General features: G+C 45.6%; 1 protein-coding gene across 1 annotated transcript in view; it reads left to right on the top strand.

Moving 5' to 3' along the window:
- The first annotated feature begins 477 nt into the window (after positions 1-477).
- Positions 478-27365, top strand: part of TDRD7 (tudor domain containing 7) — a 43300-nt gene continuing 16412 nt past the window's right edge. Inside the window, exons 1-6 of the mRNA XM_054284380.1 lie at positions 478-1806; positions 2158-2378; positions 9603-9744; positions 10835-11051; positions 16201-16286; positions 17435-17652. Coding sequence (XP_054140355.1) covers positions 2172-2378; positions 9603-9744; positions 10835-11051; positions 16201-16286; positions 17435-17652 — 870 coding nt within the window. The 5' untranslated portion in view covers positions 478-1806; positions 2158-2171. The remainder of the gene's footprint in view (positions 1807-2157; positions 2379-9602; positions 9745-10834; positions 11052-16200; positions 16287-17434; positions 17653-27365) is intronic.

The following is a 27365-nucleotide window of genomic DNA, read 5'->3' as shown; positions in this document are numbered from 1 at the left end:
CCCAAGTGTGTACAGGCCTGCGAGTTGGGGGGCTGAGAGGGCTTTGGGTAGCGCTGGCTCTGGCCTTGAAAGCGCCTCCCGCGCTGCCCAGGCTTCCTGGGCCGGAGCCCTGGCTGGAAGGTTTCTGCCACCATTTTGTGGGAGGGAGATGCCATTTTGTTCAGTGTTGCAGCTCCTGCTGCCTTGTGCCAGGAAGTACTCAGATATCAAAATATTTATATGCAGCTCATGCATAGGGTATGTAGGTATTTAGAGTTGTCTGTACGAAGGAATGAATCAGTAGATTCATACTTAGACCCACTAATTATAGACATTTCTAGAGGTATATGAATGAGAGATTTGTAACGGTAAAATCATAAGCCTGAGGTAGGTAAAGCAGTCTTTCTTGAGAGCTGATGGAATGAATCTGTAGATGTGGATGAAATGCATTGCACAAGGATAAAAGGCAGGTTTGGGCCGTCTGCTTTGCGTGGCTGTAGAAAAGCACCGAGCTGTTTGGGGAGCAGCCAGGAGGCGGCACAGGGCACTGGGACGTGCCCGAGGGCTGTGGAGCTGTGTGAGGTGGCTGCCAGGCAGGCCTCAGCGAGCACCGTGACATGTCCCCAGAACATGGCTCCAGGTCTGTCCCTCGATCCAGGCTGAGAAGGCTCCATGCCTGGGCAGAGCACAGTGGGATGGTCATGCAGTGCAGAGCCCTGGGGCAGGCTCTGGGCATGCCATGGCCCTACCAGACACGAGCAACACAGGCTGAAAAAACAGAAGGCCAGAACAAAATCCCTGTGTCGGAGGATCACATTCCTGGGGACTTAAATTGTGTTTTCTCTCTGAAGAGTCTGTGGAGTCGAGGCATTGTGCACTTGTGGGTAAGACGTTGCATGCCCCAGATGCATGCTGTTTCCATGGTGGAGTGGAGACATGAGCGTTAGTGAAGGTGCTGGCTCAGGGGCACATGGAGCAGCTCCCGTCTCTCTAGAGGGACAACCTGCACCACAGAGTGTGGAGTGCTGTGACAGGGGCTGGTGGTTGTGCCCTCTCTCACTTTCAGTGGACGTTTTAACCCTGCAAGTAGTAAGGTGTCATCAAATCACAAAATACCCTGAATTGGATAAAATGACCCACAGGATCATCAAAATCCAATTCCTTGCCCTGCACAGGAAACAAAACGAATCACACCTTGTGCCTTAGACCATTGTCCAAGCGTTTCTTGGTCTCTGTCAGACCTGGTGCTGTGACCACTTCTATTGGGAGCCTGTTCTATGCTCACTCACCCTCTGGGTGAAGAACCTTCTCCTGATATCCAGCCCAAACCTTCTGTGACACCACTTTGGCCATTCCCAGGGGCCCTGTCACTGCTCACAGGAGTGTAAATATCAGTGTCTGCTGCTCTTCTTACCCTCACAAGGAAGTTGTAGACTGCAGTGTGGTCTCTCCTCAGTCTTCTCTTGTCTAGACTGAGCAGACCAAGTGACTTCAACCTCATATGGGTTCCCCTCACAGCCCTTCACCATGTTTGTTCCCCCACTTTGGACACTCTTGACAGCTCAATGTCTTTCTCATACTGTGGTACCCAAAACTGCCCCCAGCACTCAAGGTGAGGCTGCCCCAGTGCAGAGCAGAGTGGGATAATCCTCTCCCTTGCCTGGCTGTGATGCTGTGCCTGATGCACCGCAGGACATGAGTGGCCCTCCTGGATTCCAGGGCACTGCTGACTCATGTTCAGCTTCCCATTGGCAGGACCCCCACGCCACTTTCCATGGTGCCTCTCTTTCCCCAGCTGTACACACCTCCAGAATTGCCCTGTCACAGGTACAGTATCTAGTACTTGTCTGTGGTGGGTCAGTTGCTTAGCAGCACCCACCCCTCTTCTGTGCATGTGGTGTCTCGTGATTGTCTGGCAGAGCCAACCTGTGCATGATGGCTGCTGCACTCCTTTGTCGGCACTTTTTGACACTGTCATGCCCTGTGTGTTCCATACCACATTATGCTTGGCTTGCACTACCATGGCCCTACAGGCCTACCCAGAAGTATCACAGTCTCCAGACTGAGTTGTTGCATTCTGTTTTTTTGAGGGAGAGAGCTTGAATAGTAAAACCCAGTGATTTTAGCCTGTATGTAAAAATGCTTCTTTTTTTTCTTCTTTTTTTCTTTTGGAGACAGGGCTGTAGGTGAAGATGCAGGAGCCAGAACTTGTTGCAAAAGCCCTGCGAGCTGTTCTTCACGCCTTTAAAAATGGTGTACGTTTGTCAGAACTTCAGAATGAATACAGATCCCTGACCAATGAGTTCATTCCCTTCAGGCACCTAGGATATGACACACTGGAAGGCTACTTGGAAAGTATCCCAGGAGTGGTCAGAATGGAAGAGAACAAAATGGGAGAGGTAAGAATCACAATTGAGAATTACGGTTCAGAAATAGGTTTTGTGTTTGCAGAATGTTCCTGGTTCATAGTTTTGCCTCCTTTTGTGCTGTGGATTTCTGTAGCATGCATATGGTGCACTAATTCTGGGAGAGGTGGAAGCTGAGACATAAGATATTAAGTGCTCCTTATTTTCCTGCCTCTGCATTCCAGACCCAAGGTTGTGTATTCAGAAATGTAAAGTTTCAGGGTTTTTTCCTGGAAATTTGAATTCTGTGTGGAAAGATCACTTGTGTGACTGTGGAGATCTGGCCCCTTTCTCAGCATTTCTGACTTTAGAGGAGATACTAGTGGCTTGTCCTGGGACCTTAAAGAAGGTTAACTTGCGTGTGTTAATCATCTCTTCTCAGTGGGGTTTAGCATCAATTTTTTTTCCCTACAGTAAAACTCTTTGGTGCTGTTGCTTATAAGCCTGACAGTGCTTGCTTTGGACTTAGGATTCTTGTTTGTTATGGATTGCAGTGCAACAGGACTGCAAATATGTGCTGAAGTGACAAAGAGCTCATGCAAGTGAGGTGCCTTGCTGCATATTTGCAAGTGCCTCAACATTTGGCAAGCATGCGAGGGATAAAGGGTCATCACACAGATCAAGGAGAAGCAGATCTTAGCAGAGGATTGGTGTGGTAGAAGAGTTTTCCCTTATTCCTTGCTCTTGCTGCACTAGCCTGTGTCTCCTGGTGGCTGCCACCTTGGAAGCAGCTTGCCAGGACCACAAACCTCCTTGCCCAATAGTCTGGACTTCTGGTTTGAAGTCAGAATGTGTTCTCTTGATAGCTGGTGTAGCTGTGTGACTTGCAGATGATCTGTCTGGCAAGCTTGAAGCCTCTCCCTCGTTGGAGTATGGTTCTGGGTTCCTGAAGTCTTTGTAGCCTGAGGCAGAGCAAAAAGCTAGTAGATATTTGGCACAGTGTGTGGCTGTTATGGCAGGTCTGAAGAGACAGGACTTAAGGCTGAGATTCCTTGTTTGCTTAGCTGGATTGGGATGGCATCTGTGAACTCAGAGCTAGTTCTCCCTCATTAGCTGTCTGGTGAGAATACAGTGAGAGGTATCCTGAGTTTTGTCCTAATACCTGGAGATGTGGCTGTTTTAAAGCAACAGGTTCTCTTTCTGCATTTTTACATCAGAATTTGCCTATTTACAGCAGACAAGCAAGTTTGGGATTCTTTTTCTCCAAAGCCTGCCTCAGCTGCAGCTACGTTAGTAACAGGATTGCAGGTACCTCAGGTCTGGGAACATTTGTGATCCTGCAATTAAATGCTTCCTCGTGGTGGTTCTGGCAGATAGCCATCTGTTTCTAACTAGGGCCTTGCAGGGTAATCTGGTATCCTCCCATTCCCTTGAGAGCCTTGTTTATCCACTAATGCGATGTGTGCTGAGAGCCTTGTGAACTCTTGGATAGCACTAAGGGCAGTGAATTCTTTGCGGCAGCTGTTACAAGAGAGTGAAATGTGGCTTTAGGATGTGAAAAAGAAGAAAGTCAGGGGTCTTGAGGTACTTGAGGAGGACTCACTCTAGTTCAGAAGTGCCAGCTGTGCTCTGCATGACTGAAACAGCTGAGAGGAAGTGCCTTGTTGAACACCTGGGAGGTGGGAAAGGTGCAAAGATTGAGCCCATGTTGCTGTTTGATGGCACTCCTCTTGCCAGTGTCCACAGTGTGGACATAGCAGACATGAAGCAGAGAGTGGCAAGCATGACTATGCACTGATGTGGGCTGCTAAGCTGCCTGGGACCGCTCCCATGTGCTTTCTTGTTACAGGCTATATGTCATTATAATAAGCCTGTTCTCTTTGTTCACCTCTCTCCAGAATACTTGAGCTCCATTATAGGCTGAGACTGTAGCTCAGAGTCCACACAAGGCCACTACAAGAGCATGCAGTCAGCCAGTCTCTCTTCATGGCTCTGGAGTACTGTGACCTCCGAAATGTCTGTCAAGACCCTTGCCTCTTCCTTTAATCCCCTTACGGACAGTGGGGCAGGACAGCAAAGACACGCACATCCAAGGGTCTGCTAGCAGCTAGTGATCATGGCTGCAGTCTAGATAGTCTTAGAAGGACTTTCCTTACTGCTAGGTCAGCTGTCCAAGACGCAGCTGTCCAAGAAATGCATTCAAAAAGGAATAGTATAAAGTAGGCAGTAAATAATACAAATTGATCTCGAAGTGCCACATGTTACATGCTGCCTTAGGTGTTTGTGGGAGTTGAATATTAGCTAGGTAACTGAGGCTGAACAAACATTATCTTGGGATGACAATGATATAAATTGTGCTTTGTTCCTCTTAATACTGAACACTAATTTAGCTGTCTTGAATGTGGGAAAGATTAAATCTGATTACATTTTCTTTATGCAGTAGCTATGTCCTCCAGTTTCCACAGAAGATAAGAATGAAGTTCAGCATACAGAAAGCACTGAAAGGGGAGTCATTGAAATACTTGCACCTCCAACAGGTGGTTGCATCATTTCAAGGAACCCTACTTTGCTTTACCTCATATTCATTTATGAGAAGTGTGTTATTGCACTTTCGCCTAAGAAAACTTTGACTTCTGCTTGAATAATTAAGCCCCTTCAAAAGGAGAAGTTTGAAGACTGCTTTGCTCTGCTCATCTAGCCCCCATCTCTTTTTACATCTGAATTCATTTTAATTCAAAGCATTTTGTTAAACTTTATCCTTGTGAAACAAGGGAAGGAAATGCAAAAAAAAAAATTTAGAACATTAGTGACAGGAAAAACCTGAAATGTACCAGAGATGTGAAAATGTTCATTTATAAATAACTCTGATAAACTGTATAGGGACAAAAATCCTTTTATACTGAGACTTTGAACAAGTGATCAATCAAAGTGATCAACAAAGGTCAAGTGATCCATCTCATATATCCATTCCTGTTAGCTAGGAGTTTGAGGAAAGCTTTCATACTCTTTTCTGGAAGTGGGCACAAATGGGAACCTCTCTGAAGAGCCAGTACATGACTGTCCACAGCTTGGGCTACAACCAGAAGAAACTGGAGATCTTTGTGTTGTTCAGGGCTGTGATCTCATTTAAGGTCACGGGGAGTTGTTGCAACAGGTCGCACAACCAGCATGCTGCTGTGGGTTGACACTGGCTGCTGAGGAGTTATGGGCTGCAGTGGTGGACAGGAGGAGTTCCTGTGAGACATTCCCAGTTTGGGAGCAGCAGGGATGCCAGGAGCACTGTCTTGGGGCAGATGATGAGACAGGAAGAGCTTATGAGTAGTGGACAGACCAGTGTATGGCAACGTGGTGGCTATCTGATAAAAATATCTTAAGTGGGAAGAAGTGGCAGACAAAGCAGATGATGCCTTCTTTTGACAACCACTGGGGGGTTTGGGCCACTGCCATACCTGCTACAGGGACAAGACATCCAAGTGTGAATAATCCAGGATGTTTCTGGGGTCTGCTGCTCCCAGCATCCTGACACATGCAATGAATCAATGAAGAGAGGTGCTCTGCTGGACACAGTCCTTGAAAACAAGGAACGATTGCAGATGTAAAGGCTTGGAAGAGCCCTGTCTGTGGCTAGATGGTGTCTGTGGCCCTGAAAGGAGGGAAACAAAGCACAAAGTTGAATCAACAATGCAGGACTTTGGGAGAGCAGATGTTGGCCTGTTCAGGAATCTGCTTAGAAGACTCATGGAATGCAATCCTGAAGAGAATGATCCAGGAGAGATAGTGAGCTTACAAGAATTGTCTCCTCCAGTTTCAAAAATGGTACGTTCCAATAGTTGTGGGAAAAAGCAAAGGGGGGAGGAGCACTGACAGAACTGAGCCATAAATGCAAGCATGCATGAGGTGGGAGCAAGGAGAAGGAGCCTGGAAGGATTATACACATGCTGGCTAAACAAGCCTACATGGACCTAAGCAAGACTGTGTTTACTATTCATTATTTGAAGACCAACACAAAGTGCTGTCCCCTTGAGAACATCTCCCAGAGCACTGCTAGTTCTGAGTAAATGCTTACAAAAAGAGTCCTTAAAATAGCTGGTTAAGTGTACAGGCAATTGGAGGAAACAAGGACAGGGATATAGGGACAACAGAAAAGAAGAAAGAAGGTACAGCAAATGAAGACCTTCAGCCTTTTGCTGTGTTTCACTTCACTAAAGCCTTATGGAGTCCATGCTCAAACTGTTGAGCGCAGATTGTTGCACAGATCTGTGAAAGGGTGAAGAGTGAAGGATTTCAGGTTCACCTTTCACAAAGATGGGTAATGACGCAGGTACAGCCTGCTGTATGACAAAGTCTCTCTCTTAAACAAGGTTGGAGAAGGTACACGTCATTGAAGAAGGAGTGCCTAACTTAAATCTGCTATTGCAAGCATGCACACAGGAGCTAGAAGCAGAATTGGGTGAGCTGTAAAGGGGTGTAGAGATACTATGGAAATAGGCAGAGGAAAGTGCAGGGCAAGGAAGTCCTAATCTTGTTGGAGGAGGATTAAGATAGGGGGCATTTGGAAAAACTGAATGTGCATAAGCCCATGAGTTTATTGCAGTGCACTCACAGGTGTCAGTTACCTTGGAAAGGTCATGGTAATTTGTGGGAGGTTCTTGAGGACTGAAAGAAAGCACCACCCTTCACTGGAAAGGGTGGGATGGGAAGATCAGCCTGACATTGAACTGTTGGAAAGTTGTTGAGCGTCTAATCCTAGAAAGCTGTTCCAGCCACTTGAAAGACAAGAAGGCAAGTCAGTATGGATTTACAGAGTGAAAATCATATGTTACAAACAAATACCCTTCAAGTTGAGATGATTGGTTGAGTGGTGACCATTGGATGTGGTTTAACTGAATTTTGGTAGGGCTTGTAATATCCTCTTCTGTAACAGTGGCACAAAACCCATTGGGAGACCACTTAAAAGTGATGTGCCCTGGGAATAGATGCTCAAGAACTGCTCTGTCTAACGTGTTCATGAATGACCTAGGTGATGGTACAGAGATCATCCTCAGCAAGTCTGTGGATGACAGGAGAGACTGATAGAGCAAATGAATGTGCTCGTTGTTCAGAGAGATTTCAAGAAGCTGGAGAATTGGAGCACCAAGAACCCTATGAAGTTTAGTATAGGGAAATGCAAATGCCAAGTCCTGCACCTGGGGAAGAAAAACCCCATATTCCTGTATAGTTTTGGGGTCGACCAACTGAAAAGTAGCTTGGCAGACAAATGCCCTGGAGTTCTGGTGGGTGCAGAGTTCGTAGTGGGCAGGGTGCCATTTGTAGCAAGGGAGACCAACAGCATACTTGGATTCATTAAGAAGAGTTGCCAGCACTCTAATGGGGGTGATAATTCCCCTCTGCTCAGCAGCAGTGAAACCACATCCTTTTCTAAGCTTCCCAGAACAAGACTGGCATGGCCACACTGAAGCAAGTTCACGGAATGATTGTGAAGATTATGAAGGGGCTGCAATGTAACGTCTCTGAGGCAGGGCTCAGACAGCGGGGATTGTTTGTGCTGGAAAAGAGAAAGCTCAGGGAAATCTTATCCTTATGTCTGTTAAAGGGAGTAAAAAAAACCATGGAGCCCGACTCCATCTCCGGTTCTCATTGTTATTCAGTGAACAGACAAGAGACAACAATAACAGAGTGAAATAAAAGTAGTCCCATGTAAACATTAAACAGCCCACCTTTTTTACAGTGAGGCTGGCTAAACAATAGAAGAAGTTTTCCAGAGTGGTTGAGAGTTCTTCGTCCTTGAAGATATTCCACCACCTGACTAACTAGGTCTAATTGATGCTGCTTTGAGCAAAGGTGCTGTATTACATGGACTGTAGCAATGTTTTCCAGTCTTAATTTTTCTGTGATTCCTGGCATTTAATCACTACGGTGGTGATACTGCTGGATTGCTGTTTTTATCAGTGCTGGCTGTGCAGCAGGTACACTGTCTGATCCGTAAGTAGGAGTTCCTGGGGTAGGAGAGCTCTCTCTCAGAAGGAGAGGCCCTCCTGGCAGTGGCTCTGTGCTGAGCCAGCCCAGCAAAGGTGCTGGGTTTGCCAAAGAGGAGCTCATTCTTCCCTGGAGAGCACTGCTGGAGGGGTTGCCTGGCTTCTAGTGTCATCATCCATTGCCCTTGTTTTCCTGGGCTGTATGGGTCACCCTAGAACAAGAAGAGAGATCCCTGGGCCAAGCTGTTGCTGCTTAGCAATCTCTTTCTTTTGTTGTTTTTCTGCTTTGATTGTCCTGTCTTAATTGTGAGAAAAGATCCTTTTTGAAGCTGCTGTTTGGTCAATTTCAGAGATGCTGGTGAAATCCCTGAGTTTCTCTTGCCCTGCTGCTGTGCAAAATGGTCATCTCTGAGGTTCCTTGGGGGCTATGGCTAGCAAGGTAGCAGTGCTGACCCCATGGCACTGTTGAGAAAGGGGCCCTTTTACAACCTCTACCACCATCACAGAACATGACTGCGACTCCAGACTTACATTTTAACTTATTGCTTTTGTGGTACTGCCTGTGTACTATGGAGTCCTGGAGGAGTACTCACCCAGCTGCCTTTGCAGCAGTTGAATGGCCCAAAAGTTTGGGCTACCATCTTCTTTTCAGGCAAAGTGCATGCTAGGCACATGGTTTGGTGTCTTGCCAAGGCAAAGTTCCTATATCCATCCATGGGATGGCCTGGGGTGATTGGGTGTTGAGGCAAGAGGCCGTGAAGTTGAGCAGGGAGATACCTGTGGGCTGGTTCAAGGCTGGGCTGTTGTTGGGGGCCAGCCCAGTGCCTGTGAATCGTGCAGCCAGGATAGTTGTGCAATTTCTTCAGTAAGTGGGGCAAATGCAACCCTGCTCCACAGGGTCAGCGTGGTGCCAGAGCCTCTAGTGAGCCTTGCCAGAAAGAATAAGGACAGGTTGCAGCCCCATGGCTTTCCAGAATTATAAGGCAAGATGGTGGGCCTGTGGGATGGGAGTTAGAAACCAGGCTGTTTCTCAGAGGGGCCCAACCTAATGTGGAAAGGTGATGCAGAGGCTCTGGCTGTCTGGTTTGCTGCTTTCTGAGGTTCACTGAGATTTCTTCTGAGGTTTCACAAAAGGAGAGTGAGATCTCCAAGATCTGTATCTGCTGCTGAAGCCTTTCCTGAACTGCCTGCTGGCCTGCATGATTCAACAGCTTGGAAAGGGATACAAATGATTCTGAGGGCTGTGGATGAGCATGGGTCTCACTGACTGCTTTTTCCCCTGTCCTCTTCCTGCTCCAACAAGGTAATTTGCCATGCTGTTAGTTGCAATGAAACTGTACGAGTTGCTCAGCTGGTGGCCCGACAGAGGAGTTCCAAGAAGAAAACAGTCCGGCAGGTGAACTGTCAGATGAGGCTGAAGAACACATCACCAGTCAGTTTATCAGGTAAGCCATGGGCAGCTCTACAGGGCCTGCCTTTATGAAAGAACTGTGCAGCTGCTGCACAAAAGTCTTGGCTGTGAGGGTGGGTCACCTACGGCCACAAGTTACAGAGTCCAAGTGGAGAGTTCTTGCGAGGATGAGTGTTCTTGACAAGGATGCTTATATCTGAAAGCCATGATCTGAGAGAAAGCCCTTTTCAGGTGTGTATGCAAGATGTGAATGATCTTGGAAAACAAAGTCCTTGTAGGATGCGTAGCTTCACTTTCATGTGCTCCTGCTTCTGTGAGGAACACAACTGAGATGCAGGCAAGAAATGTGGCAATGAGCCTGCATGTTCTTTAAGGCTGACCTTGGCCTATTGTGGAGTGGGAGAATTGAACCATTCCCTCACAGTGAGAAGGAGTCCCTGTAGCTGTGGCTGTTTCAGCATCTCCTGTTGCTGATGCCAGCGCCACAAAAGTTTTGAGGCCCATTTTCGGCTCTTTTTACCTCTTACCTCTTGCATTAGCTTCTGTAGCAGTGTTTTCCTAAAGTATGGGTCAGGTTTTCCTCTCTGCCGTGCTGTTGTGACTGTCTGTGGAATTGATTCCAGGCTTAAGCCCAGGCAGGACCTATTTGCTTGGAGGTTGGCAGCTTGGAACAACAGTGGGTCTCCTAGTTTGTGTGTGCTCCCCTGTTGTCTGTAATGAAGTGTTTGCTGCTTCTTGCTTTTCCACAAGGATGCCAGTTGGGAAGCTGAGCTGGTGGTTCATATCACAGTTGAATGACAGGGGTTATAAAGGCAGGTTGATTCACTGTCTTGCACATCAATCCCCTTGGAAGTGTTTGAAACCTCCAAAAGTGATGTGGCGCATCCAGCATATAAACAGCAAAGTGACCAAGAGCTTGTTTATCCCAGTGTGGCCTGAATGCTGGTGTGTTCCTCTGGGTGTAACTTGGTTACCTCTGCTGTGTGGTGGGAGTTCAGGTGCCCACAAACCAGAGTAGAGAAGGAACCCTTTGGGTGGCAGTACACCCTTTGGGTGCCTGGGGAGGCGGAGGTAGACTGGGTGGAGAAGAGTGCTAATCATGGTTGCATCTGCAAACTCTTTAGGAAAGCCCAAAGGAACTTTGCGGCAGCCCCGGTCTTTGAACATGCCAGAAGAAGGCAGTTCTAAGAGGCCTGTTCCTCGCCTGCCCCGAGGCAGAGAAGTGGCATGTGGAGGTGTGAAACCTGTGGTGGAGAGTGCCCGATCTGCCTTACCTTCAGCTGCTGGGAGTGGACCACCTAAAGAAATCCCCATGCAGAGGCATGTCACTGTGGTAAACAGGTCAGTGTGTGTGTGTGTGTGTGTGTGTGTGTGCGCGCGCGCACAAGGGGAAAATGAAGTGTGATGGACACTTGGATGCTGCCATGCAAGCAGTGTCCTTTGGGATCCAGTGGGAATCCAGGCCCCTGCCCTTGTAGCAGGTGAAGTCTGAATATGGGATGGTACCCAGGAAGGAGACAGATGATGTTTTGCCATTTTGGGTGCTGCTATAGCTAGTCTGTGCTCTTGGCCTGTTCACATGTTTTGGAGAAATGTGGCCAAAGGTGTCACAGCAAGGGAGTGTGGAGCTGTTGCCTGGGGCCAGGAGGAAGCTATTGTGGCCAGTGTGACAGAAAGGAGGAGGAGCAGATTTGTGTGCAGGGGCAGGTGATGTGTGTGTTGAGGGTGATGGTTGTGCAGGTGGCTGTTCTTTCCCTCTTGCCTGACTCTGTGTTGCAGCGTCAGTGTTTGTGCCCCGTCTCGGCGTGCTGGGAGCCAGGAGCCGGCTGACCGTGTTTGGGTGAGCTGAGCTGAGGGCTGGAGCTGCAGTTCTGCTGGGCTAGCGCTACATGCTGCTTTTCAGCCCCGTTTGAGCCTCTCTAATCCCGGGGGCTTAGTCAGCTGCTGCCCCATCGTTTCTTTCTGTGTTGTTTTTGGCCGCCCCGGGCCATCAGCTGACGGTGGTGAGAAAGTGTTTGCTGTTGCCCATTGTGGCTGTGCTAAGTCCTGCGGAGCTGTGATTGTGGCAGTAATCCTCTGCAGGGGGAGGGCTCCGGCCTGGGCTGGGTTGGGAGTCAGCCTGGCGTTGAATGGAAATGCAGTGGCGTGGTATCTGTGGAGTGGCCCAGAGCAGCACAACAGCTGAATCCTGCTGTGGTTCCTGCTCTTTCTGGAAGATCCACAGAAAGCAGGCATGTCCTGCCTCACCCACCTGCATGAGTTCCATGCGCCATCCGGGGTCTGTTGTGCAGAGAAGGACCAAGCTATCCTGCTGTGACTCAGAAAGGAGTAGGAGCATCTGTGCTTGGGCCTTCCCTTTTCTGTGTGTGCAGATGAGTTGCATATTTTTAAGTGGCACTTCTCTAAAAGGCAGAGGCACTTTGCCTCAGGCAAAGCAAAAAGAGCACTTAGAGTTTTCTCCAAATTTGTTACTATAAAATACAGGAAGTATTTTATAACATTTCAAGATTTGTAATGTGTGAAATAAAATTAGGTAGGTGTCACCCCTCTTCTGGCTATTCCTAATGTAGTCTGCTACATCTTGTGTTATCTTTATTCATCTCTGGCAGTCTCTCCTGAACTCCTTTTAGGTAAGTTTTCTGCCTTTCTTTCTGTTGTCTCTTTCTGCCCTGAGCTGTAGGAGAAGCTACAAGCAAAGTCTGCTTTGGCCCATCTGTTTTTGGAGGAGGAGACATCTTGTGCTTTTGTAAAGAGTCCAAATGCTATCCTGTTAGCTTGGGTACATAGTGAAGGGAGAGTTCAGGGAGATGCGATTCATATTCCATGTGAATACAAGGTTGTGTGTGACTGGATTAATTTGTTAATTTGTTTCAACTTGGCCAATTTGAGGCAGGGCTGGCAAGATCCATGTGTCCTTGCTGCTGGGGACATTTTGTACCTCCTATACCATTGTAGTTGCTTGTACTTTGGGAATTGCAGGAGGGAAAGCTTCTTTGAGCCAGGAGGTCCTGACTTCAAAAAACAGTGTGCAGTGAGTGGAGTTTTGGGCAGCATCCCCAAAAATCCTGGGCTGACAGCAGCCTCATAGTTATCTGGCACGAGCTTGAGGACGCTATTCCAGCAGGGGTGTCAGCACTTGCCTATGAGAGTGACTGAGCCTTCACAGCTCAGGTAGGCTGAGACAAGTCCTGAGGGTGACAGACTCTTTGCCCCATTTCCCAGTTTGGAGTGAGCTGTTAACTGTGTGCAGTTTTTGCCTTTCTGTTACCCACCCTGCCCCTCCATGTACCCACATGGTAGGAAAGGACACCCATGCTCTTATGGTAGCACATAAGGGTCTCTGTTCTTTTCTGTTGAACATCTGTACTGCTATGGCAGACGTGTGTTCCTTGCCTTGACACAATGTCTGCCAGTGACAGACTTTCGATGCTGACAGGTATTGGTGCTCCACCCCGTATCATGTAGTGAAGCTCCTCAATGAGGCTGGAAATGATGGTTTTTTTGTGACTGCCAAAGTCTATGTCTCACCTCTGTAGTGCTTTGTGATATTTTTTTCAGAGATTTTTATGACCACAGCTTCAGGGGCTTTCCCCTGTGTAGCATTTGGTGGAAAGGGAACAGGTTGGTTGTCTTCCCGGTTCTGTCACACTCACATGACTTTAGAGCAGCAATCTCTGAAGTTATCCTGACTATGTTGCTGTGGACCCTGAGAATCAGGGAGAGACCTTGTTGGTTAACTGCAGAGATCCTTGAGGCTGGAAGGCAGCAGCATGGATGAAAACAGGTTTGGGTGCTTGGTGACACCCTTGTTTGAAGCAGCAGGAGCCATTTGCTGCTGGCCACTACCTGGCCTTGCTGCTTAGATAGCACTGTCGAAGCACCAGAGGGCAGATTGGGGTGGCATGGGCCTCACCAAGATAAGGCACTTGGCAGCGAAGGACATTGCTCCTCTTCGTTGTGAGGCAGTGATGTGTGGCAGTGAGACGTGACTAGCTGCTCAGTCACAAGATGTCTCCTCCTCCAAAAACAGATGGGCCAAAGCAGACTTTGCTTGTAGCTTCTCCTACAGTGCAGGGCAGAAAGAGACAACAGAAAGAAAGGCGGAAAACTTACCTAAAAGGAGTTCAGGAGAGACTGCCAGAGATGAATAAAGATAACACAAGATGTAGCAGACTACATTAGGAATAGCCAGAAGAGGGGTGACATCTACCTAATTTTATTTCACACATTACAAATCTTGAAATGTTATAAAATACTTCCTGTATTTTATAGTAACAAACATATAGTAACATGGGGACTTGGCAGGGCTGCATGGCGGCTCAGGCATTTGTGAAGGGCCAGGCTGCTGGTGTGGCTAGGAAGCCTCGTGCTGGGAGCAGGCTTCCAGCAGCTGAGGAACATGAGGCCTTGCAAGTAGCTGAGTTGTCCATAAGTGCAAACTGTAGGGAAGCATGTTGGCCCTGGCACTGTCTGGCCATATCCCATCTCACTGTGGAGACGTAGGACCATCATGATCTGTGGGAGCAAGCAGCACGTCACACAATTCTTGTCTGATTGCAGCACTCAGATCTGGTGATGGCTGCGCTCAAAGCCCATGTCAGCTTGGAAAGCTGGATGACAGTTTCGTTATGGGAAACTGTTGAACCACAACAGAAAGCACAGGAAGACCCTACATAAAGTCTCTTAATACTGAGAGGATCCCAAATCCAATTAGCTTTTACATGTAGCGGAAGGGAATCATCCCTGCTCTGTTACAGGTTTCTTTCCAGGGCGTTCACATGGCATGGCTTAAGCAGGGAATATCTGCCCTCTTTCTCACTGGAACTTGCCTGCAGTTCTGGCTGGCCTACCCTGCAGTCACATCACTTGTGTCACCTGATATATGGCACAGAGGACTAGAACACAGCTATGGATTCCTGTTGGCAGGCAGAGGTAGCAGGACAGTCTCCACTACCCATGGGGCTATTTCACAGGATTGTTTTGCTTTCTGCCTAGCGAAGATGGTACTCTCTTTTGAGTGTGCTTCCATTTAGAGGACTTTTTTAGCTTGAGTATTTGTTCAGCTTAGAGTTGTCCATACTGGTAGGTACATGTACAAAGAAGAGGGATCCTGAATTTCTTGTAGCATCTGCGTGGGCAGCCACAGCTTTTAAGAAGAGACTGCTGCTACTTAGTGTGGGCATCTGGGGTGTGCCCAGAATGTAGAAGGCTTTTCTGTAGTGCAGATGAGTGTTGTAAGAGGCTTTTCAGATACCCAGCAAGTGTCAGGTGTGAGTGGAAGTTTTGATTTTGTGTGGGTGGCTTTGCTTTTGTACTTTCCGAGTTTCATAAATGTGCTTGTAGTTGATCTGCTGCTGCCAGCACTTCTGGGCATGATTCCTGTTGTGTAAATTGCTGAGCTGGGCAGTGCCTGTCCTCATAGCTAGTGCTGTGGGACATGACTCAGAACAGAAGTATGGTCTTTGGTACAAGTGATATCCCGTAGCTGATGGAGGAACAATGGTTTCATCTAACAGGGATAGCATAAAAGCAGGGGAGACAAATTAATGTTAAATCTTTTCACATGCTTCTCAGAAAAGACACGAATGTGGGAGGTCTCTTTCTGATTCATGGATATGCTCTGATTACAAGTCAATGTGATGACATATAGGGCTTCTTGGTCTTGACTTCCTGTTGCAACTAGCCACAGCATCATTCTGGAACTACTGTCCTACCTTCTCAGAGTCCAGGTGAAGCTGTGAAAATCACCCTTGGTGTTTCTGCAACTGGTGAGGTTTATGGCTTGCTCCACTGTTATCTCTGAATTCCAGAACTGGCCCTGGGCAGAGATCTTCTGCAAAGCCTGCCCAGTGGGTGTGCAGGGTCTGCTCTGATCAGGAGGTGCCTGGTTCAGAGCAACCTGCTGTGCTATGGTGGAGATGTTGCCTAGTCTTTGATTTCCCTTCTCCAAGTCTTGTTCCCCTTTGCTTGCAGTGTATGTCATTATTCCACAGCTGATTTTTTTTCCAGGTCTTTGTGAGCTACACAGTGCTGTGCTCTCTTCAGTGTCAAGAGCTCATTTTAGTGTCTGTATTCCCAAGTAGAGTCTGTATTCTTCCTCTGAAGAACACCTGCAAGCGCAACATTTGTGTGCTTTCAGTGGGAGAGATTTTCAGAGGAGAATCTCCTAAACAATGTAACCAACAGCATCCACAAAAAGACCTAGAATGCCTATGTGCTCCTAGATACTTTCCCTTTGCTAATGTCTTTTTACTGTGTTTTGTTTCTCACAATAATGGGAAAAATTAATAAACTACCCGTTGATCTGTCCTGTTACTGCTGATCAGGTTGTCTTCCTGACAAAGACGTTTTGGCTACTGCTGCAGGAGGCCTTCTAGGAGTGTATGGAATGTGTGGAATGCATTTTATTTTATGTGTAAGTCTTAGAAGCAAATGGAATGTTATTTAGAGAAAGAGGAGTGATTCTAAGCAATTTTCTTTCCAATTTTAGATCTGAGAAGAGGCTGACTGTCCCACCACGGTTTCAAAAGGAGTTGCAAGTTCACCTGTCCAGAAGCTCTTCCACAGAGTCAAATGGTATGCCCATTGAGAAATTATTTGTTTACTACTCAGAGAGAGTGTCATCTTAAAAAAAACTCATCTTATTAGTTGTTTTGAATGAAGATGGGCTTGGATGAGGAATCAAGTTCTGTAAGTGAACCTTTTCACTCTTATTTCATTGTGCTGAGGAAATGTGCGTTTGCTTGTCTGCCTCTGCCTTCTAGGAAAAACATTGGGCAGTAAGTGTCAAAGCAAATCACAAAGCCAGTGTGAGGAGTTTGGAAATGGGAGGAGGAGGCTTTACTTCACCAGTGGGGTAGGAGTCTGGTATAAGGATGAAATCCTGGCTTTCAGGAGTAAGCAGCATTACTAATGTATCTGTCCAGCAAATACTCTTCTGCCTGCATGGCTCAACAGTTGTGCAGCTGATAGGCTTGCAAAATGATGGTTTCTTTCTTTGAGACTTGTCAGTCTGATTTGTGAAGCTTCAGGTCTGGTAGCAAATAGAGTTCACCAAAGGGAGAAGAGCAGTAGAGATGAGGCAGCAGGTAAGCTAGTGGTGTGAACCTCCCCCTGGAATAATGAGTGCCTGAGGAGTTTCAATATATGAAACTGCCCAGAGCAGCTAAGCAGTTGTCACTTTCCTTGCTCCACTGGAGGGCTTCCTTGGATGCCATAGCACAGAAAAGCTGCTTATTGGGTGGAGACTTTTCCTCAGGACATATCTTGGAATGAAAGGCAAATCATTGGTCTGTTTTGTACACCCATCTGAATATAGAAGAACATTCTTGGTTGTCATGCAATATCTTTCTGGTGTTTGTACTCATAAAGAAATTATCCTGGGCCCTTCTTGGGATACTATCTTAGTGCAGTGTCTTAGCTGCAGTGGGGCTGGCAGTTCTGTATTCTCTTCCAGAATTCCTTCAGAAATAACACGTAGCAACATTTTACGAAAATAACTACAGTGATTGAAAACTCATTTTAGGTAGTTACTTAGTGTCTGAGATTTCCATAGTTCTTTGCCATAGGAAGTCACTGAACCAGCCATGCTGGGTGGGAGAGCCACGTTTTAAAGTTGGTGCTATGCTGGCAGATCCCATGTTTAGTTTTAAGTACGGAGGTAATGATCTGTCTTTCTGTTGGTAGGGCTGTGTTTACTTCAAGGCTGTAATTTTTTTTAACAGATAGCTTGAATACATCCACTGCAGAGGCACATACTGTTGCCCCTGGCTCTTCTGCTGCTGATATCCATGAACTTCAAAGTCGCATTAAGGAGCTGCTGAGCAAGTACAGCAGTGGTGTCAGACTGTCAAAGATGTCTCAGATATATCGGGAAATGTACTGGGAGGACCTGAGCACAGAAGTGCTCTATCAGCTTGAGAACTGGCCTCATGTGTGCACAGTAAGTATTGAGCCCTTTTTATGGAAGATGCCAGTATTCTGTAGACTTCCGAATGTTCATTTGCCAAATGTTATTTTATGTGTACCTGCATTTCCCTTCATGCTCTATAGCAGTGACAGAAAACCCCCACATCCCTTAAAACCCCCACAATGTCCTTTGAAACCCCAGAAAATCACAGTTGGCTGGACTAGTGTTTGAACAAGGAAGATCAGACTGCATGGTGTTGTGGAGCAAGTGCTTGAGGTTGCTGCCTTGCAACCTTTAACTGACCCCAGTACTGATGACTCAAATAGCTGATGACAGGTGATGTCCATGCCATGTTTGTTGTTCTTGGTTTGGGTTTTTTCCCCAATTGCATTTTATGCTTTTCCTTGTTGGTGGGTTTACCTCCTCTTAAAGCTACAAGCTACCAACAACCTTTGTGAACAGTCTGAGGTCTAACTGTATTTATCTTTCTATAGACTTTTCCAGAGGTCTTTCTCACATCTTAAGCCAAGGAATTTTGCTGTTTAGGTTAGGTTTATGATACAATAATAGATGAAATTGAAGGGTAGTAATGCTAGGGGGAGAGATTACAGCTAAGCCCCTTTCTGCCCTCCTTCTGATGCCTGTTACCCCTTGATTACTGAGGGTGTCATTGCGTCTTTTATTAGGAACTGATGTCTGGCTGAGTGTCCGCTTAGAGGTCTGACATGAGTTTCATCACCACAGGGTGGAGGGGCTTCAACTGCTGTACTTCCGTCTCCTCTTCTGCATTCACAGGTCATTTATGGTGTCATGCAACTTTGCATCAAGGCTTTATTTAGCTTTACTTCAACAGGCCAGTGTTATATGGCCAGTCAGCGAAGACTTTTCATTACCTTGGTATTTGTCAAACTGTGGCACAGAAGACTATTGAAGTAATAAGAATTATTTGTCTTCTTGAAGTACATTTTTTTGTATGTCCTAAGTCTTTTCTTTTGTAAAAGCATTAAATACAAAAAAAAATTAAAAGAAAATAACTGAGTTGAATAACTGCTTTTCAGGAATAACACCATTTGTGTACATGTATGGTATTCTCAGATATATAAAATGTGTTTGTAACACCTTACTACAAACACTAGAAATGTATGCAGTCAGAAGCAATTTGTTTTGATGGTTGATGATTGGTTCCTGTGTTATCTACAGGGAAAGCTGTTATGTCTTGAATTGCTTAATTCATGCAGCAAATTTTAGTCTTTTTTGTAGCTAATGTTCCAGTCAGTCCTGTTCATCCAGTATCTTTGTTCTGTGTTCATTATCCATTTGCTTACTATCTATTGGGTCTATCTCTTTCTTTCTAGCATGCAAATAAAGTCATTTAAGCATAAAGCAGCACTGATTAAATCCATGGAAACATTGTAATACAATGGGCACAGCACAACAGCAGTCAGAACTATCGAGTTATCTTGGCGCAATCAGTCTTTTTGTAGAGAACTTAATGAGCTTCTAAAGCCCGTCTCAGTTTACTGACTTATAAAATTGTAATTATGGCTCAGGCATGGAGAAGTTTGAATTGGGACTTCTTATATGAAAGCTACAGTACATCTCTTAATCTGTTCCTGGTTTAAACATATTGTCTGCAGGTGTACAAGTTTGTAGAACCTTTGAAATGCAGAAGAAGGACTGTACTCTCCAGTGAAAGTAAAGATATCTGATACCTGAATTATTTCTGTCATGTTGGTTTCTTACACGGGTAGTGTCTGCCAGGCTCAAAAACATGCTTGGTGTTTCTTTTATTATCTTCTCAAAGAAGAACATATTCCTTTTTTACTCATTCAGATCAGTGTAACATAGTTACAAACCAGCAGACAACAAACCTAATACACTTTTAGTGTCTCCAAGCTTTTAATCTGTGCGTTGGAGAGTATCACTTCTGAATAACTTTGCATCTCCAAATCTTCTGTTGGAAAGGTAGGAATTTTATCTAGAAGATGGTAATTTCCATGTTTTTACAACTATGGATAATGGATATTTTCCCTATTTACTGAGTTCAGGTCTCCAAATATCGCTGTAAATTGCAGGTTGATGATCTTGTTTTCAGTCTTCACCGTTCAGGCAGGAGGTGTTGAGGCTGACTTTGTCTCTATTTGTCTGTTACCTCCCCTCATTAGGTCGGCTTGGTTGAGCATCTTACTTGTAGCAACACACTTTGCACAGCTAAATGCAGAAGTACAAAGTTACCAGGTAGTGGCTAGCAGTCACAGATTGTGGCCCAGCCTTCATGAGCAGTGGGGCTGACAATAAATATGCTTAGAAGTCTTTGTTGTCTAGACAGACCTCAGCCAGGAAAAGAATCTCCTTCAGCAGCTCTGGCAAATCCACAGTGTTGCTGAATTGTTTGCTTTCACCTCCAGCACTTGTGCTTTGCAAAATGTGATGACTGGTAGTGACCCTCCCACCTTCACCTTTTTTTTATCAGATTTTTTTACCTTTCTGTTTGATTAATTACTTTGCCATGTGTCTTTGAGCAGCTAGTGATCCCTATTTTAGACTTGCAACTCCTGTCTCATTTCTATCTTTCTATATATTTTTGTCACAAGTTCTTTCTCACAACTTAGCTGTTTTTTTACAATTCTAAGTCAAAGTTATATAGTTTTACTGTGTTGGAGCTCAGCCTTGCATCCTTGGGATGCAGGCAGCTGAACCCCTGAGGTATGTAACCTCCTCATACCATGTTTCTGGCCTGTAAAATTTCATTGTAATCTTGGCCATGGACAGAAAGGACTCTCCTTACATTAAAAAAAAAAAGTGAGGTTTTTTTCTGTGTGGACTTTGAAGCTTGGGGAAAAGGGATCTTGGCATTTATAGTAGCTTCATGCAAATGTTGACTCAGTATGGAAAAATGCAAGTGATAAGTATTTGCAAAATAAATAGGAGTGTTTCAGTTGGAAGGAATCTTATCAGTGATCATCTAGTCCAGTTGCCTGACCACTTAAGGAATGACCAAAAGTTAAAACTTGTTGTTAGGGGCATTATCCAAATATCTTTTGAACACTGTCATGCTGAGGGTGTCAGCCAAGAAGCCAGTTACAGTGTTTGCCACGTTCCTGTTAAAGAAATACTTCCTGAACCTCCCCTGACAGAGTCCTCTGCCTAGGAGGCTTTAGTTCCTAGTTGTCCCACTGAGTACTTGTGACCAGAAGTTATTTCCTACAAACTTCACACTTTTCTCAGATTTGATTGTCACAGCAGTACGGTGTTCACAGTAGATGTCTGGGGAGGTGCAATTTCCAGTAAGAACAAGATACCAACCCAGAGATTTCTCCTGAGTGCCTGTTGTTAGCAGACACTACAACAATGCTCCCTGGAAGCCAGGGTCTCTCACCCACATCATCACTAACGGTAAGGGCTGTGCACTCAAACCTCCCCTTTTCATACAGTGCAACTCCTCCACATTGCCTGCCCTGCCCATTCCTCCTGGACAGCCTGCAGCCCTCCATCCCAGCATGCCAGGTGTGGCACTTGTTCCACCAAGTCTTGCTGACACCAAAGAAGTCATAGCTCTGGGAACTAACCAGTGCTTGGTGTTTATCCTGTTTGTTTCTCATACTTCGTGTGTTGGTGTTCAACAGGTATTTCAGATGTGCTCCAAGATCAGGTCCAACTCTCAACCAAACACCCATTGTCAATCATAGACTGGTTGTCAGTTCAGTCATTTATTGACTACCTCTAGGGATGGTGACTTGACTGCCTCCCTTGGAAGTCTGTGCACTGCCTGACCCCCTTTTCAGTGGAGAAATGCCTCTTAATCTCCAACCTGAACCCCCCCACCCCAGTGCAGCCTGAGTCTGTGTCCTCTTGTCCTGCCACTGGTTAACTGGGAGAAGAGATGGACTCCCACCTGGCTACAGCCTCCTCAGAGACAGTTGCAGAGAGTGATAAAGTCATCCCTGAGCCTCCTCTTCCTCAGGCTGAGCAACCCCAGCTCTTTCAGCCAGTCCTCATAGGAATTACCCTCTCCAGCTCCAACCCTTCACCTGCCCTTTTGCCCTTCTCTGGCCTTGCTCCAGCATCTGAATGTTTCTTGTTCATGAGGGGCCCAGCTTGAGATGTGGCCTCACCAGTGTTGGATATAGAAGGACTGCCCTGGTCCTACTGGCCACACTATTGCTGATACAGGGCAGGATGCCATTGGCTTTCTTGTCCACCAGGTGCTGTTGACCAGCATCCCCCTTTTCTGCTGGGCAGCTTTCCAGGCACTCTGCCCAGCCTGTAGCACTGCACAGGGTTGTTGTGACCCAAGGGCAGGACCTGACACTTGGCCTCATTGAACCTCACACCTTCAATCCAGCCTGTCCAGATCCCTCTGCAGAGCCTTCCTGCCCTCCGGCAGGTGGACACTTCTACCCAATGTAGTGTCACCTGTGAACTTGGTGAGATGCACTCAACCCCCTCACCGAAACCATAAATAAAAGTATTAAGCAGGCCTGGCCCCAGCACAGACCCCTGAGGAGCACCACTGGTGACCAGCCCCCAGCTGGATGTGACGCCGTTCACCTCCACTCTCTGGGCCTGGCTGTGCAGCCAGTTTCTAACCCAGCAAAGAGTGCTCCTGTCCAAGCTGTGGGCTGCCAGCTTTTCCAGGAAAATGTTGTGGGAGATTGTCTCAAAGACTTTTCTCAATTCTAGGTAGACAGCATCCACAGCCTTTCCCTCACCCTCTGCGGACATCACCTGGTCGTGAAAGGACATCAGGTTGGTCAGGTGAGACCTGCCTTTCCCCAAACCCATGCTGTCTGGGTCAGATCCTTTGGTTGTCTGGCATGTACTATATGATCACACTCAAGATGATCTGTTCCATAGCCTTTGCCAGCACCAAGGTCAGGCTGACAGGCCTGTAGTTCTCCACATCTTCCTTCTAACCCTTCTTGTGGGCGGGCATCACATTAGCCAGACTCCAGTCGTCAGCCTCCTCAGTTATTCAGTACTGATGCTAAATGGTGGAGAGCAGCTTGGCAAGTGCTTCTTCCAGGTCCCTTAGTACTCTCAGGTGAATCCCATCCTGTTCCATAGAGTTGTAAGTGTCTGAGTGGCACAGCGGGTCACTTAACAGCCAAAAATAATTTCATCCATCAGGACAGATGGATCCTGTCAGACCCTGTCATACCTCAGAAGTTCTTCCATGGTTATAAACCCCAAAGTTTTGGTGAAAACACCAATCCTAGAGCCTGTATTTTGGTAGAATGAATAACAAGCCGACACCTTTTAATTGACAGAATGAAGGGATGTATGCATATTGATTTGATTCTGGAGTTTTCTTGTGGTAATGACTGCCTTAGTCTTTCTGCTTGTTTTCTGAAGGAATTGGTAGAAAAATAACACTACCATTCTGAATTTTGAAATTCCCCTTGTGCTGGAAGAGATACATTTGCTTTTCCGCAGTTCTAGAACAAAGATGTTCCTTTCCTTAAAATACTCTACTGGCTCTAGCTACATACCAGCTTACTTGTCAGAGGACAGTTTTTTTGTCTCTAATCTATCATTCCTCAGTCAGGTTTCTTACTGCTTTTTAATAAACATTAAGCTAAACAATATGTAACATGTGAATATATTCTTTAGTGACCTTAAGTCACTATAGTGACCTTTAGTGACTGTATTGGCTGATGCTGTGTGAAAAGACTCCTCAGAGTGGAGACCATTTTCCTGGCTGTTTACTATGAGGAGGAGGCTTTACAGGGTAAAGCAGGGCTTAGTTTTCTTCACTTAATCTCTTGGATATCTGGTAAGGTGTTGGACAGGTCCCACAGTCTGTTAGTCTTGAAAATACATCACTGGAAAAAAATTGGAGGAATTAAGGGGGAAATTAGCATTTTTTTTTTCACTGTTTTGGGGGTATTTTGTTTGGTTTGTTGTTTGGTTTTTTGTTTGATTTTTTTTTTTGTAATAGTCACTACAAGTTGATGTTTATCACCACAGAAAGGTAGAGAATTTTTTAGATAAGAATGAGACCTGCATGAGACAACAATGAGATGTTGCTTAATTGACAGGTAGGAGGTTTTATTTTATCTTTTTTTAGCTGTATTTGGTTCTCAGATTCATATTTTACATTTATACATGTTGGGACTTTTTGCAGAAGATGAAACTGAAGGCTTGATAGAATGCCAGGATTAGATGGTAAACAAATTGGGAGACTGAGACTGTTGTTTTCTGAAGCCTGGGCAGTACACCATGTCTTAACAAAATAGGTACTACATACTAATGCGTCAGGCAGCTGAGCTTTTATTGTAACATTTTACAGTAACAGTGGTTACAGTAGGTAAGAAAAGAGGTAAACATACCTAAACAGGTATGCTCAGAAAAGAGAAGCATTGCCACAGTAGAGAGTTGTATTCCTTGAGAAATTTTAGTTTTATCAGGTCTTCACTCTCAGAGAAGGAATTTCTATACCACAGTTAAGCTATGTGAAGCAAAAGTGATCTTTCTAAACAGAAGAACAAACTTGAAACTCTAATGTACTTTGCACATGGAGGAGGTAATGGAGCAGGCTATCGCATCTGGTAGTGCATATCAATGAAAGCTTAGTTTTACGCAAACCCTAAAAGTTGTTTCCAATAGATGATCTCTTGAATTACAATAACTTTCTTTTGCCACCCTCACTGAAGAAATTGGTGTTTAGACACAGAGCCAGCAGCCATTTAGAATGGAGTTCAGAGGACACAAGGCATGTTATACCTAAAATGTAATTAGATGTGCTGTACATACTTCAGCACAGAGCAGACTACAGTTGGTATCAGCCTCACTGGGAGGATGATGTCCTGGAATGTGTGGAAATGACCCGGTTGAGGACAGAAGGTCCTGAATGACTTTGCTGTCCAAACATAGTGCTAGAACAGGCTGCAAATCAATATAGCTGAAACTCAGGCCTGGTGATGAGTGGTTAGACAACGCTATGAGCCACCAAATGAAGTCAGACTCCATTTTGACAGCGTCTTTTCTTACTCCTGCAACCTGTGCATCTCCGGTGTTCTGACCTTGTAGGAGAACTTCAATGCATTATGAGGTAAAGGGTATTACAGCCAAAAAGAACTGCTGACAGAGTTGTCTGCTGATCCTCAGTGCTGGCATAAAGGTGTGAGGAATAGGGGCAGCCCTCAACAGTATGGAGTTTTTAGATTGGCTCAGCTGTCTTATTGCATCACACTTTCCTCTGTAATTGTGTATTTGCAGAAGCCAGTCTTGTAAGTACAAGAAAGGGGAGAACAAATGTCTTCACTGTGATGTGCAGGGTAATGGAGTGGGAGGGCAAAGAGGATGGGCAGAAGGGGGCAATCTAAAGACACTCTTGAACTTTGTAGAGCTTACCATCCCAGCTCTGAGCATGAGCTGAACCTGAACAGAGGGACGATAGGGATTCTTTAGTTTAACAACAAAAGAAAGTAGAAATATATACCTAGTATGATTTGCATTCTAACATTTCAGGTAAGTACAGAAGAAATGACTACAAGAGACAGAATCACTGAGGTGGGTAGGGACCTCATTTGATTACCTAATGCAACCTCCATGCTCATGCAGGGTCACCTGCAGTCTGTCCAGGTCTGTATCCAGTCAAGTTTTTAACAATGGACATGCTGCAGCTTTTTTGGCCAGCATATTCCAGTCTGTTTCAGCTTCCCAGTTGACATGATGCTTGGCTAAAAACAAGTGTTTTGATGTGTTCTTTTGTTGTTTAGGGTAAGAAAATAGATATCGTAGCTTCCCATGAAAAGTAATTAATTGTATATCAGACTAGAAGCTGCAAAAGCTGGAGTGGATTCCAAGGATTAGCTGTAACTGGATGATGTAAGAAGCTTCCTGATCTTTGTAAGGAAAAGCTCCCCCACCATATGCAGTGGGGATCTTCGGCCTTTCAAGAACACTGACCAAGTGTCTTTTTTTCCCCAGATTTGGTTGCTCTGGACACGTACCCAGCAGTTCAGTTACTGCTTTCAGAAGCAGCTACTTGGAACAGGGAGGAGTTGAATGCTAATGTTGAAGCAGCATCTCACCATTGCCTGGGGAGACCTGTACTGTAGAGGGATGGGCAAAACCAGTGGGACCTGAAGTTGTGGTGGCTGCCAATGACAGAGAAGTGCTGTCAGCCAATGTGTAGATGTCAGGTAGTGCTGATCAAGGCCAGAAATACTTTCCTTGCTGCTTTCAGCTCCAGCTTTCTGGGAGTTTAACTTCACGTATTGTGAGGAAAGTCAGGTAGATGAGAGCTGCCTTCACACTGAAGTGCTTTTCTAAGGTGCCTGTCACTAAAATGTTTCTGTGTACAGTCTCTGGTATGTATGCTGTGGTGGTTGAGCTTCCATGTTGCATATTTAAATCAGATCTGAAAAACTCCTGCACCACATTTCTGAAGAATTCTTCTCAATGAATCAGAGTGATAGTTCTGATTTGTATTTTAGAGTCGTCTTTGAGAACCTGTTGGATACTAAAAACCATAGAGCCAGACTTCTGATGAGACTCTGTCACTGACATTAAATGCAAACTTCCTTTGCAGGTTTTCTTTTCTTTTCTTACCTTGCAGGAGAATAGCAGAAAATACCTGCATATGCTAGTTTGAATGTAACATTGAAATTGAAAAACATCTACTCTGACTAGAAACTCTCATTTCAAGGATGTGTTGTCTCCAGTTCCTTCTTGGAAACATCCTGTTGATGCTCCAGGAGGTTACCAATATATGACTATCACTGTACACACAATTAATTAGGGCTGGCATTGCAAAGTGGATACTTTCTTTAGTTTCTATATGTTTGTCAGTGGTTTTTTCAAATGTTGTCAAGCATATTTATGCAAAGATTTTGTCCTGCCAATACAGGAGCATGTCTGCTTTTGTCCTTGCTATATGTGTATGTCAAAACAAGGGGACTTGCTCTTTTGCATTTCATTCAGTTGCAGTGTCAGTATTTATCTTGGGAGTATTTTTTTATTTGAAGTTTTATTATTTGAGTCTTCAGATTTCAGTTTTTAAGAGCTGCCTCTGTTATTCAAGCCCAGGAAAAAAATATTATTCTCCTGTGTAGAACGGCTTCACTCTCTGTTGCCCTGATAATTCATTCTGCCAGCTGTTGTCTCTGTTTTGTGCTGTGTAATGGAGAGATGATAAGGGGCAAGGTCACAGAATCACAGAATATTCTGAATTGTAAGGGACCCACAAGGATCATTAAATACAAGTCTTAGCCCAGTACAAGGCATCCCCAAGAAACACACCATGTGCCTGAGAGTGTTGTCTAAGTGCTTTTTGAGCTCTGTCAGGGATAGTGCTCTGACCACTTCCCTGGGGAGCCTATTCTAGTGGTAAAACCATCCTCTGGCTGAAAAAGATTTTTCCTGATATCCAACCTAAACCTCCCCTGACACAACTTCAGACCATTCCCTCTGGTCCTGTGACTGTCACCAGAGTGAAGAGATCAGTGCCTGCTGCTCCTCTTCCCCTTCCTTCAAGGAAGTTGTAACTGCAACTCAGTTTCTTCTTCTCCAGGATGAACAGACCAAATTACCTCAGCCACTCCTCATATGGCCTTCACGTGAGGCCTTTTCTACCTTCATTGTCCTCGTTTGGATGCTCTCTAACAGCTCAATGCCTTTTTTCCATTGTGGCACCCAGAACTGCCCCTAGCACTCAAGGTGAGGCTGCCCCAGAGCAGAGCAGGACAGTCCCCTCCCTTGCCTGGCTGTGATGCTGTGCCTGATGCCCCCAGCACACG

Source organism: Melozone crissalis, unplaced genomic scaffold (assembly GCF_028551555.1).
Source record: "Melozone crissalis strain CALT ecotype California unplaced genomic scaffold, PUWL_Pcris_2 ptg000005l_1, whole genome shotgun sequence".
Lineage (NCBI taxonomy): Eukaryota > Metazoa > Chordata > Aves > Passeriformes > Passerellidae > Melozone > Melozone crissalis.
Note: the sequence above shows the minus strand (reverse complement) of the source record. Positions and strands in the feature narration are given on the sequence as shown.